Source organism: Fopius arisanus, unplaced genomic scaffold (assembly GCF_000806365.1).
Source record: "Fopius arisanus strain USDA-PBARC FA_bdor unplaced genomic scaffold, ASM80636v1 scaffold00210, whole genome shotgun sequence".
In the NCBI taxonomy this organism is placed as follows: Eukaryota; Metazoa; Arthropoda; class Insecta; order Hymenoptera; family Braconidae; genus Fopius; species Fopius arisanus.
The window spans coordinates 29,453-47,552 of NW_011887949.1; the positions used below are offsets into that span (position 1 = coordinate 29,453).

Sequence of the window (18,100 nt, forward strand, 5' to 3'; positions counted from 1 at the left end):
TTCCGGCATTTGATATTTTCCAAAGGTTCACCCACCGATATCATCAAACGTCAACTGAAAATAGGAGCATTTCCTGACATCAAAGTCTCGTATTTACGTTGCTATCGTTTTATTGATGAGCGTTATGTATCCATGCTGTCATTTTAATTATCATAAGTACCTGCGAGTAGTCGATAACTGGTGATAATGAATTTGGGGGAAGAGAATTTAAGCAGGAGTATTCAACAACGGACAAGCCAGTCGAAAGAATCATCAATAAAGGAAAACATTGGGATTCAATGTGTATCTGAAAGCCATTTCTGCTGATAATTATCTGAATGCTTGGTATTTTCCGAACCGATAAGACCAGGAAAGGTGAAAAAGTGTTTTATTTCAGCAAAGCTGTTGCATATTTTCAGTTCACTTCGTGAAAATGTCGCCATTGACAGCACTAATAACGATCCTGGTAGTAGCTACTCTCATTCCCGTCAATTTGAGTGCACCTCCTACGTCTGAGACTCCAGCAGACGATGAAGAATCTTCAGCAGGAACTAATGACCAAGACAGTCAGCCAGGTATACGAAAATATACTCTTCATAACGAAATTTGTAATTCGATAAATTAATCGATTAGTTCTAAAAATTATCCATTGCATTAAATAGCCATGAAACAATTCTCTGGATACTTCAAGTACTTTTCCTAAATTTCAATTGAGAGGTAATTTCCAACTTTTCGTTGTTCAATTAAACTTGCTTCAGTAGCTCGCCATATTGTTATGCACTGTGTACCGCACTAAGTACTTCTATTCTTAAATTATCCTTCATCGTTCTCGCGAGAGGTAATCTCTTGAATCATCTCAATTTATCTGGTGTTAATTACCTTGTATCTTGCGGTAGTACTACATCAAAAGTATTCAAATAATGCAATTATCCGCGTCTTGCAGGATCAACATCGCTGTCTACGGAAGTGTTGAGATCAAACTCAACGCTACCAGTTGGAAGTGTCTTTCAATCTCTCAGTGTGGTTGAGGATCTCCTTGACGTATTGCTGGCATCCATAGAAAATGTATTGACACCGTTAACACTGCCACTTTCCTTCCTGCTGAAGGGACTGCTCACACCAGTTATTATTCTCGTCAGGATTCTCCTATTGATCGTGCAGGTTTTGCTCGATTTCATCGTTGGGGGATTAGTCCAATTTCTGATTGCACCCCTTTTGAAGGTTCTTGGACTGGGAATTCTTGTTCCAGTCCTTAATGGCTTACTTGTCATTGTCAATCTTTTGCTGGACAGGGTTTCGTGTTTGCTGGGTCTGTTGTCCTATTTTGATTTCCTTTTCCCAGACTGCGGTAATCACAGGTCACCGCTGCACAATCCGGCATTGGTTGACAAAATTCTTGCCATGTACGATCAAGATGTGTCCAGGAAGTAATTTTCAACAGGAAAATATATCAGTTTATTCTTCATGACAAAACGACTTTTCTTTGACTCGCATTTAGATCCCAAAATGGTTCCTGAATTATTCATTACTCAGTGTTCCAAACTTGTCACATATTTTCCGATAAATCGCTTTGCTTTGCACTCTGAATTTTTTCCTTGCAGAATTTGATATACTAGTTTCTGGCTAGGGAAGCTTGGGGAAAATATCCGATTAATTTTGAAACAGGAGTGGCAACTGATGGATTAGTATTCCATTTAGAGTGAAATAATAATTCAGATTTCGAGGTAATTTTCGTCAAACAGATTGCAGGGAATAGCATCCGAGTGCATTTACTGAATGAATGCTAGCCCCTGCAAGAATAATTTAGCAATTGACATGAAATAATTCAAAAAAAAAATCATAAACAAGGAAAAAATGTATTTTTCGGAGGAATACCTCCAGAGTGATTAATTTTGCAATTACATTCAGAATAAAACTTATTCGTCTACCACACAAAATATTCGACATGAAATACATTCCAAGATACAACGAACGTTTTAAAAGCCGTGAATTCCCGAGAATTCCCGTGAATTCCGTGAATGTCTACCCAAAATTTTTTGCTAATTTTGTAAAAGTTGCGAAATAAAACAATTTGACAGATTCAAAGAGATCGCTCCGATTGGCTGACGTCCAAGTTCGAAACATTAAATAAAATAAAAAAAACAATAATGTAATTCGTAACGAGTTCTCAATAATTTCCCTGTAATATCCACTGCACCTAATTTTTATTCATAATCAAGGTCGCCCAGATTCCCAGCTAATTAGTGGACTCTACAGGATCAGAGCTATTCATAATCCTTCACGTTCCAATAGCTGATTGAACCCCTTCAGGATAGCAGGATTAAATCAAATGATCCTCAATAGGTTTGCATATTGCAACGTGTTAAAGGAACTGTTCGCAGAAACATCAGATCATCCGATTAACGATAGAACCGGGCAACAAATTCAACAGACGAAAATATATGGATTTCAAATTAATTGGACAGTCTCCATTATTAAATTTTAATTCTATAAATAATTGAAGTGTGGGCACAGTGAAGACAACATGTCGGGTCATTTGGTAAAATTGACTTTTTCAACGTGTGGGAATGGGTTGCTGTCCCCAGCTGTGCTCAGCTCATAATAGCAACTTTCATAATGCCAACGTACTCTGAATGGTATCTCCTAGGATATCAGTATTGATGTCGCAATTGAACTGGTAATGCGTATAATTGCACTTGAATGGATTAAATTATTATATACAGGTGAACAATTATAAATAAATTGTCCAGATTCTTCTTGAAACACCAACTAACTGCCACATGCACTGAAATTTTAGATTGACTTTGTGCTATCTATAATTTATTTTTTAAATGTCCGTGAAAAATGAATTTTGTTTAATAAAACAGTTTTAGTTTTGGTTTAAGTCGATTTTTAAAATCATATTAGGTTGATGTAACGTATAGAATGATGAATTTCAATTTGATTACAGCGGATCAATTTCGGAAGAAAAAAAAACAAAGGATTTTAATTCTGAATAGCAATGACATGAGTTCTATATAACATATGAGAACAAGGACTAATGAATTGTTCTTTTGATACATATGCATTAGAGTGTTCCAGACATCGTTCGTAATGAAAACGCAAATGGCAAAAGAATAGCTTTCATGAATCAGATGAAATTTTTCAGAACTACTGGTGCAGGAGGAAGAGACTCAAGGGAGAGTACAATTACGGTGAAGCAGAGAATCAAGGTCATACGGTAATTAGAGCTACAAGTTTTTGACTGGTTTATTCGAGTGAGGAAAAAATTTTTTCAAACTCCCGGAATGCCTGGGGGAAATAAAACAAGATGGTAAGCAGTCCAACTGTTGGTACTTTTCATTTTTTTTTTTTTGTTTCGGTGATGGTATTAAACGAGCATTTAACGGCTGATCTATTTCCACAGGTAATTTTTCCTTTCAATTTAAATAAACATTCAAACATTAAACAATTATTATTGTTTTATACTTATTCGAGGGAAATTATCAATTTGACAACTGTAAAAGTAATTAAAAATGATAAGTAATGAAAAATTGTAATTTTTCATTGGATTAGCCTAGATTTGTTTATTAATGAATAATCTCGCATATCCGAAACGTGAATACTGATTTTTATTTTATGACGTATCCCTTTCGGCCTGAGTATACAGGGAAATGTAGCCACCGCGAAATTGAATTTGTAATTTGCAAGAGGTACTTACTCTCTGTGCAAAGGAGTTTCTTGTTATTTAAGTCGCGGTTAGAGACTGAAACAAGCGGATCCAATTACCCCGTTTCAAGGGACAAGAAATCGAGGCTAATTTCCAGTTTTAAGATTCATCATTGCGCAAGAACGACATGACTCGTTCAAATCAATTCGTCATTGTTTAGGACAATGGGTCGATTTTATTTTTACACCGTCAGCATGTCGTGATCGTTATTTGCTCTTCGATCGTCTTCACGCTGCGCCAAAGTAATTGGCAATTAGAAACATATTTTCGGAGAAACGAGAACTTTTACCTGAAATCTCTCTGAAACGATAATTTTTGCTGAATCTTCAGAATGGCCGATTTCTTATCACTGATTGGCAATTCACTTCCGTAATTGCGGGAGAAAATATCTTTTCGCGATTGATAAGAGGGGGAACCTTTATCTCAGGGCTAATAAAGTGAATTTTTTCGCAGGAGATTTGTCATCAAACAATATTCAATCCTTTCTCGATTATATCGGTTATTTATTTATTACAGATTACCATGCGAAATTGATGCACGATTGTTGGAAAGACCACGATAAGTTAGTGTAACCAATTACTTTATCGAAAGGTCCACGTAGTTCGATAGTGCAATAATGCTGATAGCTTATAACTCAAGAAGCATTGTAGCAGTAGTTTAACTCTCAACTCGAGCAAGAATTACCCCAGAACTGGTACGTGAACTTTGCATTGAAGATGGTGGATGGTAGGAAAGCGTTATCGATTCTAAAGAAAAGTGGAAAACATCTGCCGTCAAGTACCTCGACTAATCAATGGAAAATTCAAGTCGAACGAATCGAGAGAAAAAAAGAGAATGAGCAGCGAAAATTTGCTAGAGCGAAATTCAATAGAGATTACTAGAACTTAACTTATAAACTTATAACTTATTCTATTTAATTCCTCGTTCGGTCCACCCTATTTAGTTATTGTGAAATAAACGTCATTTTAATAATTTTTTTTCGTTCTCACAAAGTACGCGAATTGTTTTGTAAGTTCTAATTAATATTTATCTTTTTATGGAGAAAGGAGAGTGAGAGTTGAAACTAAAAAGTGAAGAAGCAAATAAAGGAAAAATTATTCGAATGGAGATAATATTTTGTCCTTATTTTTTCGAATTGAATTTAAATCCTACAATGATTCAAAAAAATTCGTGTCCCCGAGTTTCGAATGAATAAATGAATACATTATCCTGGAATGGTTGTTTAAATGGTACAGAGATGTGCTATAAAAAATAATTTCCAAGTTTCCGGCAGTTCTGAAATCCAGTCGCGAAGATTTAAACCAAACACGCGCTATTCCACTCTATTTACGCGCATCAACTTTCTGACAATAAAACTACTCAATACATATTTACTCCTCGTGAGGACCGAAATCCGCCTCGAGTAAGTGCATTTTATTCCGGTGAAATTGTTTCTTATAGAAGCGACATGTCGGGCTGTGAAAATCCCAAGGGAAAGCGTATCGAAATATTATAGCCGAGGATGCACTGAGTTTTCACCATTTTCATAAAGATGTTAAACCGCAATGTCACTCTCGGCTTGGGGACATTATAATTACTAGAATCCACATATTTGTGTTGTCCACCACTCTGCATTCTTCATTATTACCGTGATGGAAAAAATTCCGTTGTTATTAAATTTTATACTCATGGAATCACCAAGAGAGAACTTTTTTTCGATAGAGGCATTCGCTTTTAGGCGAGCCCTCGGGGAATTTTTCTTACGGATAAAAAAGGGGAGGATATAACAGTTTCGTTTGAGTTTCTATTCCCATTTTTTAGAAGAAAAAACGAGCTTGTGGTGCAATCGGTTTTGGTTTCCTTTTATAAAGCTATGAATATCATACTATATAAATAAATAAATAAATATAAATATATATATTATTTAAAATTATTATAAAAAAAAAGGATTCATTTTTTTTGAGTGGCAAGTGAATTTTTTCTGATTCACTATACATTAAATTTAGATGGCGTATTTTTTATGAGAATGTTGTAAAATAAAAAAGTAAGAAAACAACAAATTCGCAAAAACCCTGGGACAATTTTAGGCTGTCTCGCACATTTTTTTGTGAGGAAAAAATGACTGGGCCAGAGTTAATGCTTTTACGCAGGTGTCCCATTTTGCCCGGATCTCCCCTCGGTAATTTACTTATCTCAAGTGTATTATTTCCGCATTGTTTACTCTGATTTTCTAAAAAGAAATGTAGTGCGGGTGCATTGCTGTGTTGGGGTAACTTTCAAAATAAATTTCCCTCCATGTCAGAGTCCTGGCTGCATATATATTGTAAATGGTATTAAGGCACACTGGAGACCTCCTTGACTTGGCCAATCTCCAGGTTGAGTTAGATAATCCATGTGGATCAACCCCTTCTCAAGTTGTACTTTGCATGCAAAACTTTTCATGTCCGATAACCGAAGGTCGCATTTAGAAAGCACCCGGATGGGTCGGGGTAGGCCACACCCTCTCGTTACAAATCAGATGTGATTATTTGGGGTTGATTATTTTCAGATGTATTAGCCACGGTTAAAAATAAAAGGGAAATTTCAGCTAGAGAAATCTGACTCCTCAATAAATCCTCAGGACTGTAATTAATACTGAATGGAAATTTTTCGAAAAATCATAAAAATTCAATGAAATTCCTGAATTGTTAAAAATTCTTAAACAAAAATCCTGTCATTAATATTAATTTCATTATTGCTAAATATCTATTCCAGTTGTGTTATGTGTAATTCAGTTTTACTGAAAATTATTGATAGTCTTCCGGTGAATTTCCGAGCTTTGAATTTTCTAGTAATTGGATAATAATTAAACAATTGTTTGATACTGTCGCCTGGAGGAACAATGAAAAAAAATTCTTTCTTCCCAATTACGACTAATTCAATGTATCACATTCAATGGAATAAACCTTCCCTTCATGCAATGTAATTGATGTTGAATACAGCCTGTGCAATCGAAACTGTAAATTTCCGTTGAATTATTCATTCCCAAATACGAAAAATGCAAGAATTCACTCGTAAATATTCATATACAATCAAAAATTTAATTAACCCATGGATGCTCCGTATTATTTTCGACTTTAAATTCATTTCTCTTCAATTATCTAAATGTCAAAGTAAAAGAATGTAAAAGTCTGCCTAAATGTTCCACTTAACCCTTCGGCCTACAGGAATTTTTACCTCAAATTGAATTGTCATAAGTAATTTTTTGAAACAGTTCACCGCTTCGATTATATTACATAAATAATAAATAGTCTTTGATTCTGTGGCGTAACCAACAATCAAAAAAAAAATCTCCCGTTAGCAAATAGACCCAAACAAACTGATTACATTCACTGGAAAGTTCTCCTCTATAGCAAATGAAAAAAAAAAACTGCCCTCCATGAAGTGTAATTCATTTCGAAGGGAACCGATACATTTCCAGTTGAATTGAAAATCCATTATCCACCAGAAAGATAAAAAAAAACTCGCAAATGAATTTTTGACCGAGAGACAATATCCTGGTTTTTCCGCGAACCGGCCAATCTTTCCGCGGAACTCACGGAAATTGCGCGGATGATGTGATATCTGCTTTCTCTTTATCGGAAAAACAGACTTGGAAAGAGCAATTTATAGTTTTTCCCCCATTACAAAATCCCGATACATCTAGCTATAAAAATTGGATCGATACCAATTTCGTGGGTCTCTAGTTCTGTTTCACTATCTTCCGCTTTTTATCCCCCGACTAGAAAATAAATGTAGGTTTTTTTTAATGGAACTGAAAAGAGGAGCTATAAGTCACGCAGCCATTGACAGAATACATGTACCCATGAATAAGTTGTATATACACGGGTCTTTTTATATTACCATATCGGTTATTACAAAAGCTTTTTATTAATGGCCAAATATTGACTTCCGTATTTTACCGATTCTACAAATAAAAAGGCAACATTCGATGTTAGTTATGCACTGTCGAATTGACAGGAATGTTGATCAATCGATTATTAAACTGTGTAAATATTTAGAATTCAACCGAATCACCATTTTTTTCGAGACACACCGATAAATTGGTGATAGAAGAAAAAATTCATGTTTATCATGTCATGGCCGGTAATTACCGTCCAAATCTGACAATTCGGTCAGGAATCCGCGAAATGGTCAATTAAAAGCTGACGGTAAATTTTCAACTAGATGGATGGCTCACAGCAATTTTTTTTGGCTACTCGATGTCAGTAAAATTACCGGCGATACATATTTCAGTCATTTTTGTTTTTGAGTTTGTAAATATAATATAATAAATATCGATTTGAATATGGAATGTGATTTTATTTTAAGCTCTTAAAACAAAGTTACTAAAAATGACTGAAAATGACCGTCAATTTACAACAGTATGGTAAAATGACGGTAATTTTTCATTCATAGTTTTAAACCGCTTAAGGAAATCCTGAAGCACGTGATAGAGCGTCTTTCATCGAACCATCAAAGTACTAATTTCCTTTCATCGATTCCGGTAAAACCCATATTGAGATGAAATGAAAAACATCCGGAGATTGTATAGAGCACGCGTTTCTGTACTGCAGCACAATTTTCTTATGGAGATGAAGTGATTCACCAAGTACTCCAATACTTTGAGGATAGACTTCTATCGCGAGCAATTGAACGGATGATTAAGCTTTTTTTCCAGGATACATCACAAGAACGGCGCATTTATCTCGATGATATTAAAGGAGTGGATGCACTAAGAAAAAATTCCAATACCTGAATCGATAAATATTCGAAGTACCGACACTCATGTTTTGCGATAAAGCTCTAGGGGTTGCAGGACATTTTAATGAAAGAGGGGAGAAAAGGTTGAAAGGGAGGACTGAGGGGTGAATTCTTTTGTTGGTCAACGAAAAAAGTTTCCAAATTCTTGAGGAGAATAAATCGCTGCTAGATTTTTTTGATTATTATTTTACATCGATCCAATAAGGAATAACAGTAATCGATCAGGAATTGAGATGTTAATTCCTTATATACCTATGAGGAATTCATATTTATCCATAATTGTTATCAGAGATGGTAAATTTTAATGTCGAAAATTTAGAAATTGTTGGAAAATCGTTGGAAATACATGGGGAGAGATGAATTACTTAAGCTGTTGAATATCGTATGAAAGGAGTAAAAGGGTGCATTAATACCATTTGAAAATGAATCATTAAACTCGATCGGGTATCCATTATAGCAATTGAATAATTCAAGTCCAGTGTGGAACGAACTCGCTGTAAACTCAATATCAGACTGAAGTTATTGGATATTCCGGCATAATAAAGCAGATGATATGAACAGCAGATGATATAGACAGATGATAATTATCCAATTGTGATAGTGAACACTTGATACAGTATCAGATATCGCCATCCATGCGATCCATCAAAGACCCCATGAATGGGCTGACACTTACCCAGGACAATCCACATGACGATGATGTTGCCACCGGTGGCAACCAACAGAATGATAGCGAATACTGTCGACCATGAGAGCTTCTGCCACCAGGACAAATCGAATGGACGTTGTTGACCTGTCAAAAGACAATCACTCAAGTTGGCACGGAGAATCTCGCGTTTAGTGGAACGCGTCAGTATCTCATCCAGCATCACCAGCAATTCACTGCGATTGATGCTCATGTATGTGATGTTCTGATCCAGCACTGATGCACTGCAATTGTACAAGAGTTCAAGAGTCACTCCGTTCATCTTCAATTATGTCAGCCTTCTGTATAAGTCCTTTCAATTGTTCATCCTGGGGACTCAATCTAACTGGAGATCATCGCGCCAGATAAATTCCATCTCGAAAGTCTTGGAAGTTCCAGAAAATCTTCAGCCCCTGCTCACAAATTGCCTCGAAGCAGTTCACTACCTTTCACATGCCTTGTGAAAAGTTCAAGGAAAGTTCATTATCACTAGTTTCAGATATTTACAAGTTCTCTTTGTCATAGTATTGCTGGTGTTCTCGGGATAATGGAAATATCATGCTGCACTCTGCCACTGTGATCTTGTCTCATCGCTGAGGGATTGTCTCAGTTTCTCATCGAAACTTTCTTCATCAACAGCCATTCCAAGTTTTTAATAAATAACTCGTTCACGTCGATCTTCATGAAGGAAATGTGACCCTGTGCGATTTGCAGTGCTTGCTAATTTCTCATGTTTCTCGGCTTCACGGATAATTTAACTGAGGTAATTAACTGTTAATCGGTCGAAGCGATCTGTCGGTTCCCAAGAGTCTCTGATAATTTTGATCGCCCCACATAAACCTTCACACATTATACACTCGAACCACGAAATTCCTCGGCAATAATTACAGAGAAGAGTAATGCCATTGATTATTTGCGCACTCGAGTCGCAAAAGTTCACTAATTAATTCATTAATTAGTACCTGTCGCGTTATGTCACGGAACTTTCAGACTTCTTTTTTCATTAAAAAAATTGAATATAAAATGTGGACTTGGAGGGAAGTGGAATTTTGAATTTTCATTCTATTGTCAATTTCTGGTGATTTAGTTGACTATTTTTTTTGACAACACGAGGATCGGGGGCTGAGGGATAAGACATGGATTCGTATCACCGTTCTCAAGAACACCACTAGAGATACTGACTGTTCAAAAGCACGTTCATTCAGTGCTTGCGTGCGCAACTGGTACTCAACCCTTCAATGTTTCACACTCCACCCCTTTACGTCAATTGATGCTTATAGCACAGGGATTACCCCAACACCCCACACTCCAGATGAAAACACCTGCTGGTAAATGAAAGAGAAATTACCGAATCTCCGGCCTTGATTATAATACGTAGATAGATAGATAAGAAATTTTATTGGTCAAAATTTTTAACAAAACGAAATTAAATGAAAAAATAATTATAATAATTAAATGAAGATGGAAGTGAGAGCAATTGGGGAAAAGTGAAATGATCATTGAAAGATGACAATTGAAAAATGGAAAGTGAAGAGGCCGGAATAATTGGTGCACAGTAAAAAAAAATTCCGCACTGACCGAGTCTTTGCTGATCGGGCTATTGGAATTGTATTATTTATAATTAAAAATTGAATGGGATTGTACTCTGTCTTGGGTAATGTAAAATGCATTCGATCGACGCGGGGAGGAGACTTGGACTCGAATCGTCAGCTATTGGTGAAAGATTGTGGGAAAATTCTGCAAATGTTCCATTATCGAGATTACCACCAATTCTATTTATATGTCTTAGGATAGCAATCGCTGTGCAGACTATTTCAGTGGCAATGTTGAATTCAATTTCTTCTGGAAAATTATTCGGAGATAATGATTCGGCGATGAATTATTATGGACATTCAAAGATTAATCAGTTAAACATTGAAATTATTTAATTAATTTCTTGGGAAATGTACGATGGGATTAAAATGAAAAACTCTAACGTTTTTCCATTTTGTAATTATTTAATGATTCAGGATTTTTCAAGGTAATACCACAGTTTTCCTGCGTTCTTAAATAAATTTTTTACCGCAAATGGGGTGCGTTAATACCTCCTCGATTTTCATGTTCCCGTGCTACATTTTTGAAAATTTTGAATTTTTCAATTCCAGTGAATACCTCCTCGATTTTCATGCTCCCCTGATACTTTCACAAAAGTTTCGAATTTTCAAATTTCAGTGAATACCTCCTCGATTTTCATGCTCCCCTGATACTTTCCCAAAAATTTCGAATTTTCAAATTTCAGTGAATACCTCCTCGATTTTCCTGCTCCCCTGATACTTTCCCAAAAATTTCGAATTTTCCAATTTGAGTGAATACCTCCTCAATTGATGAATTGAACTTAATTGAAGATAAAAGAAAACTAAACTCATCATATGACATCGAATTTCCCATAATCTCGAGTACAACAGATTTGAAAGAATCGCGGAAAACGTTTCACCAATTTTTTCAGAGGATTATTATGGAAATTCTTATGTGCAATTTCACCTAGTAATTTCGTAGCAAATACGGAATACCAGAATGAGGAGTGATAACTTATCCCGATGAAAAACCCTTACAATATCGTAAAAACTGTCACGTATAGTCGTCATATATTACTGTTCTATACCGCATGTTCTTACTGCGTTTCCTACCATCCGGTGCTGAGTTGCAAAGTAGTCTATACGAATGCAGAACAGTGGAGATGTAAAAACGAGAGATATGGATTCAGGAATTCTAGGATTTATGACAAACCTGCATGCATTATTAATTCTAAAATGTGCGGGAACATTTTATCCCCAGCCAATCTATCGAAATAATTAATCCCATCCGGATATAATAAAATCACTAGAACTCTTCAGGTATTTTTCTATATTATCCAAATATCCATAACCGAGGGATAAATTGAACAATTAAGTTCAGTCATTATAAAACCAAATGTTTGAACGTAAAAGAAATTATTCCGTTCCATCAACAAATTGATCATTTATTAATATTTAAACCAGTCATTATTCGAAATTACACTTTAAAGTTCCATTACTTCAACTCCGTTTTTTTATTTTAATTTTTTATTTGAGAGAGCCATCTTTGAAGCATTTCGCAATACATGCGTTATCAGTCGTATTTTGAATTTCCCGCGCTTCTAGAGAATCATGGAAAACCATACACCGGAGATGATAAATAAAAAAATGAGTTAGCTTTTCCACGTGCAATAATAAATCGCACAACGGGGTATTATCGATTATAAAACAATTAATTTTTCTTCCACATGTCTTGGACTTATCGCCAATGGAAATGAAGCCTGAAATAGTTTGAGCATAATGTGAACGTTTGCTCCGAAAATCAGAACGTAAAAGTGACAATTACATTAATTTATCCGTTTTGGTTGATTTATTTTTTTATTAATGTTTAAAATACTCAGGAAAAGTGATGAGTTTCTTTTTTACGTGGAGTTAAATCCGTAGGTTTTGGGGGAGTAATTGAGTTTAGGTTAGAATATCTCTGGGGTAGAAACGTCAAGCAGTTTAGCTCCAAATCTATTCATATCTCCATGTATATGTGGGGAATATTTGACAAAATCTAGTCCCCACCAGTGGGTTAATTCATCACCCAGTTTTCTAAATAGAATACTCGTTCCATTTGGTAATTGAGAGTGCTTTGAACCTCCTGAACACAATGGTGAGTAGTGATTACATTTGTACAGTTGAATTTTTTAAATTTATCAATTAAAATATTCATCTGAGTGATTTATTGGTTGTTTTAATTTGAAAAAATTTATTGTTGTTTTTTGTTATTGTTCTCAGGCGTTTTTAGGGGCTCAGCTGGTGATCACTCTGGTGATGGTCAGTCTCATCCAGAAATTGAGTCCACATTTCTCTTTTGGGCGGTGGATTTTATGTTCCACAGGGTGAGGGATTTATGGAAATTTTTACGTACGACTGCGAAAAATTGATGAGTCTAGCATTAAAATTATTCCTTTTTAGACTCTCGAGGTTCTTGTATCCGACAGATCAAGAGCTGAAAAGTCTCGCTGGAATTCCAAAGGAAAAGCCCAAAAAGGGAAGGCACATGGAGAATGGAAAAACACCTGAGACATTTCACGTTCCTCGGAATCTAGATCTCACTCTTGAGACTGCCCAAGTGTCACAGCTCGATGTTGTGCACTTGAAGTATTATTCTGAGTTTCAGTGGCTGTTGGATTTTTCGGTGTATGCTGCTATTACTTATGCATTGACTGAGGTGATCATTCAATATTTAAAATTTTTTTTTCCATTCTTTAATTCAGAACGTAAATAAGATTTTTGTTGCAGATTTATAATTATTTCTATCCAATTACCGATGAGATTAATCTCAGTATGGTGTGGTGCTCGCTAGTCATTGGATTTGCATTGTATCCTTTTGGAAAAAGATTTTCTCAGAGGATAAAGTTTGAGCTCTTGTAAAATTTTTCTTAATTACGGGTCTAGCAAGATGTTACTAACATTATGGATCCAATACTTCAAGGGGGATGAAAGTGTGGGTGAGAGGTCCACCTGCATCGTAACAGGTTTCGTGTATCTTCTGATAGCTATGGTGATCCTGATTATCGATGAGAATAAACTGGAAATTGGTTTGGATAAGGCGTATGTCAGTTTCAACCACAGTGCCTCGATTTTTCTGGGGAGTCAAGGGCTCTCATCATCTGGACCAGCGTCCCAAATAGTTTTAAAATTTTTTCTCGCTCTTTGGTGTGGATTATTAGGATCTCTCTTCACTTTTCCCGGACTCAGAATGTCCAAGATGCACTGGGACACCATGAGGTATTTATAATGACGTTAATGCTTTCGTAATTAGTTTTTGTAAATCAACTCATGGATTTATTTTGCTTTAGGTATTACAAAGACAGAAAATTTTTGAAATTACTAGTGAATATCAGCTTTGCCTCGCCTTTACTTCTCGTTTGTCTGTGGATTAAACCAATTAGCAGGGATTACTTCAGCGGTAGAATATTCTCGGGAATGGATAAACCACTGTAAGCAAAATTTTCAATGAAATTCGTCAGTTCTTCAGGAAATTTAGTGGTTCCAGTGAATTTATTCATTTATAATTCTGATATTTTTAGAATGACATCAGAGGCATTTGACAGTGCAAGATTTATTGCAATTATTCTCGTTGTTTTACTGAGATTGTCACTGATGCCAGTGTACCTTCAGTCATACCTCAATTTGGCTGAACAGAGATTGGAGAATCAAAAAAGAGAAGCAGGGAGAATAACTAATGTTGAGTTGCAGAAAAAGGTACAATGAAATATTGTCCCGTTATAGTCGCACCTCTCAAATTTTTTTCGCGTATCCTTGGGTTCACCAACACTACTATCTCCGGGCTCCGAGATGTAAACAATCCATTGTCTGATGAGGAATTGAATTCCGAGAAAAATAAAGCGGAAAAATAAATTCCTCTTGTATTCGAATTTGCTATGAGGGAATTCAATTTACTCTTGACCGAATCCGCTTCCCCTACAGCCCTATGGACGCGACTACAACGGGAGTCTACTGTATTGAACATGAATTTTTCAGATATTTTTAACCATAAGATCTTTAAAATTTTGGTTCTGGGTGAGAGCATTTTCGAAATGAAAAATTATTTCTTCAAGCAATCGCCGTTGTTGTTTTTAAAAATATTTTAATATTTCTCTCTAAAATTCTTTTATTATAAAAAAATAGGAAATTCAAGGGAAAAATTGTAAGAAGCCTTGACAACGTCTCAACGAAGACGATTCCATCTTCAACGATTTAAAAACGCTGTAAAACTGAATTTAAATCTAAAAATTCTCACGTCATATCCACTTATTTTTATTCCAGATAGCTGCAGTCTTCTACTACCTGTGTGTAGTAACCCTCCAGTTTCTGGCTCCCTTAATGATGTGTTTATTCTTCTCCCTGATGTACAAAACTCTCGGCGGTTACACCTGGAGGGCGATATTGACCGGAAGTCCCTCGGACGAGTGTTCAATAAATGATCAATCACCACAGCCCTCACTAGAGCTTCCAGACACCGAAAAAACAGTCACTCAAACTGTTGAGGAACTGCACTTAGCTCTGAGCTCTCTCCGTAAAATATTCACAACCGAGGTTTTTAGAGGGATTTTCGGCTTGGCCACATGGTGGTGTTGTTTCACCATCTTCGCTACAAATGCCATGGGAATGTTCTACCAGAGTTACTTCACTAATTCGTAACAACTCCATGGATTATCCAACTCAATCTAAACTTTTATCAGAACTACGAGAAACTATGCTCAATGCGAACGCACATAAATGAGTGATTGAATTTTTTAATTGATAAATAACTTGTGAACGTGTGCATGGAATTTTGCCAAAGAAACTTTTCTCATCTACAGCTCCACAGATGGTGTCGTGTTCATATCGGCATGACAATTCTCAGGCATATAAAACTGCATCAGGATTATCAGATAAGTGGTGATGACTCCGACGAACTGTAAATAAAAAAAATTGACTCAGTCCTTCGAAGTCTTAGAGAGATATCGCGATTCATGTTATCATTTTTTTGGAGGGCTAATATACCGAGAAAGCAAATTCACTCAAAGCTATTGACAGGATCATCTTCGAGAGCGATATAATTTGACTCGAGAAATATCGTAATGAATGATTGTAGATATTTCTAATGCCAAGTAATCACCTGTTATCATCTCATTGAAATCATTTTCTGTCGATTGAGTGGTGTAAATAAATATAAATAATTATGTAAAAAATACTCACATTTGTCAGAAGGTTATTATTCATTGTGAAAAATTCACACGCACTAAATGCGATGCTACAATGGTCCAGTTGGGCTGAGAAATCGTTGATTTCGTTGCGAAGGGCAAGTTCGGGATCCTCAGAGGCTCTCGTTATGTCCACTGAATACAAATCGCAGGGTCTCGGCCCTTTCGGCAGTCTCCTAGAATCAATTAAAAATTATTATCAACAGATTTGCAATATTTTGAGAATCCCCAAGTATTTCCTATAATTTTATGAGGAAAACGAAAAAAAAAAATAAATTAATCTACGAGAGTTTCGAAGATTGGCTCGGAGATTGACTGCTATAAAAATAAAAACTAATTAAGGATACTTCAGGTAAATTTATTCGTGAACCTCCAATTAATTGAAAAATCTACTCGTTAAACCGTAATTTACAACGAGTTACGTAGATATTTTATTGCACAACTGAAAGAAGCGACTTCTTGAACAAGGTATTGTAAAAAGCGAAAATATGCTACAATACCGCGTGATTCATTCACCTGGAAATCGTAAAAAATTAAGTGTCACCTCAGTACAATGTCGTGGATTATAATTCCTGTTTTTGATGACTCCCTGAATGCCCAAGTGCAGATGAAGCAAGTCAATGCAAATTGCGCTGTGTAAGTCAGCCAGATGACGTTGTTTATCATCATAAACTTGTCTATTCCCTCGACTACACCCATATATATCCGGAACAGAGTCGCTACGACCATTGTGAATGAATTGAGAGAGCTCAGGAGAAGATGCACACCGTGGATGCTGTTAATGTACCTCACAAGAGAACAAAGACCTGTAATTTAGGGTTTTATTTCAAATCATTCAGTACCAGATGAATGTATTCTAAATTTCTGGCATCACCAGTAGTTTTTCTGTGGAATTTTTCAAGGCGAATCATAATATCTTTTTTTTTACCATGATGAACATCTCGGGTCTTTCGAATCTCTGCGATGATCCTCCCAGCACTGATCTGCTCTCCACTGCGACGAATCCCTCGATTTATCTCCTTGAATCTCGTGTAAACTCCGAAGACAAGTAAATTAAACTCAAAATTAACACACAGCGACTGACTGATAGTGTGATATAACAGAAGATCGGATGCAAAAATCTCCTCGGGGCGAGTGTACAGGTAGTAAAGGGCATGAGAAATGAGAGATGCCGGGCCTAGGAGACATGTCATGATGATTGTGAAAATTTGAAAACGTCTGATTGATTTATTATTACACTCGAGTCCGCAGTGCATCATTTTTTTGTCGATATTGGCAATTCTCTCCATTAAAATTGGCCACTTTTTGTATTGCACAAGTCCGTGGAATACGTAGTAATACGAGGATATGTAACAAGCAACTTTATTCATGTAGTACATTATCTTGAAAGTGTCACTCTTGAAGACACTCCCGAAGAAGAAGAAGTCGATGGCACCGTATGCCACGATCGACGAGCAAATCCCGAAATTGATAAAACGAAGAAAGAAAGTCGAGAACTTTGAGGACTTCAGGGGTCTTGCGATACCAACACCCAGAATCCATGAAAAAAATGTCGATGGGCGAAGGACTTTCTCCAAGGGTTCTGGTTTGTCTCCATTTTCAAATGTCACTGAGATCAAATCCTCGATCGAAGTCATTATTAACTAATGGAAAATCCAGACAAATCGTTTAATTAATGAAAAATTGACTTTGAGTTCATCAGCAGGATGATTTTCAAATTTTCTACTATGTTCACCTTTCAAACGTCCGAAACACTGGGTGAGTGTCTCTACGTGACACCCCAAATTCATATTTTTCTCATTAAAAAATCATCTGATTTAATTGCGAGTACTCGGCGTGATACCATCTGATGCATGGTAATGAATAAATTCGTATGAATAATTTCACGCCTGCTATGTGATTCAATATTTATCCAGAAAAAAAATGAAGAAAAAATTATTATACTAAATTATCACTCTAAATTATTACGCAACTGAACGTGAATTTGGATAAATAGGGAATAAAGCCCCGGAGCTTGTAATTGTTTCATCTCCATCTGGCTGAACGAATCGATTTGATTCGCTAGTTCGTCTGCAAAAAAATGCGAGGTGAAGCATAACGTGGAGAAAGCTGATGAACAATTTAAGATTGCGTGTCAAGTAATAAGCTGTCATATCCTATCGCATTGAAAGATCTTAAAAGCCCAGAGTGATTT

General features: G+C 36.1%; 4 protein-coding genes across 5 annotated transcripts in view; 2 read left to right on the forward strand and 2 right to left on the reverse strand.

The window, feature by feature from the left end:
* The window catches only part of TkR86C (Tachykinin-like receptor at 86C), a 31,461-nt gene extending 21,748 nt beyond the window's left edge, over positions 1 to 9,713 (reverse strand). The window contains exon 1 of the mRNA XM_011314754.1: positions 9,126 to 9,713. Within this exon, the coding sequence (XP_011313056.1) occupies positions 9,126 to 9,417 (292 nt within the window). The 5' untranslated portion in view covers positions 9,418 to 9,713. The remainder of the gene's footprint in view (positions 1 to 9,125) is intronic.
* LOC105272571 (uncharacterized) lies at positions 222 to 1,447 on the forward strand. 2 transcript variants are annotated; one of them, XM_011314751.1, is made up of 3 exons: positions 222 to 324; positions 399 to 554; positions 923 to 1,447. In XM_011314751.1, the coding sequence occupies exons 1-3, from the start codon at positions 318 to 320 to the stop codon at positions 1,408 to 1,410; spliced, it is 651 nt and encodes a 216-aa protein (XP_011313053.1). In that variant the 5' UTR covers positions 222 to 317; the 3' UTR covers positions 1,411 to 1,447. The 2 variants fall into 2 exon arrangements, with proteins under 2 accessions (XP_011313053.1, XP_011313054.1); XM_011314752.1 differs by having other exon boundaries at positions 228 to 324; positions 382 to 554.
* A 2,593-nt stretch (positions 9,714 to 12,306) lies between the features above and the next one.
* On the forward strand, positions 12,307 to 15,896 carry emei (transmembrane protein 161-like emei). Its single transcript, XM_011314760.1, has 8 exons — positions 12,307 to 12,824; positions 12,950 to 13,053; positions 13,130 to 13,385; positions 13,457 to 13,536; positions 13,613 to 13,945; positions 14,017 to 14,157; positions 14,248 to 14,422; positions 14,987 to 15,896. The coding sequence occupies exons 1-8, from the start codon at positions 12,822 to 12,824 to the stop codon at positions 15,359 to 15,361; spliced, it is 1,467 nt and encodes a 488-aa protein (XP_011313062.1). The 5' UTR covers positions 12,307 to 12,821; the 3' UTR covers positions 15,362 to 15,896.
* On the reverse strand, positions 15,517 to 17,543 carry LOC105272585 (putative gustatory receptor 23a, isoform B). Its single transcript, XM_011314777.1, has 4 exons — positions 16,835 to 17,543; positions 16,451 to 16,712; positions 15,902 to 16,082; positions 15,517 to 15,618 (listed from the first exon to the last, which is right to left on the reverse strand). Exons 1-4 carry the CDS (start codon positions 17,541 to 17,543, stop codon positions 15,517 to 15,519), a joined length of 1,254 nt encoding a protein of 417 aa, XP_011313079.1.
* Positions 17,544 to 18,100: the final 557 nt, after the last annotated feature.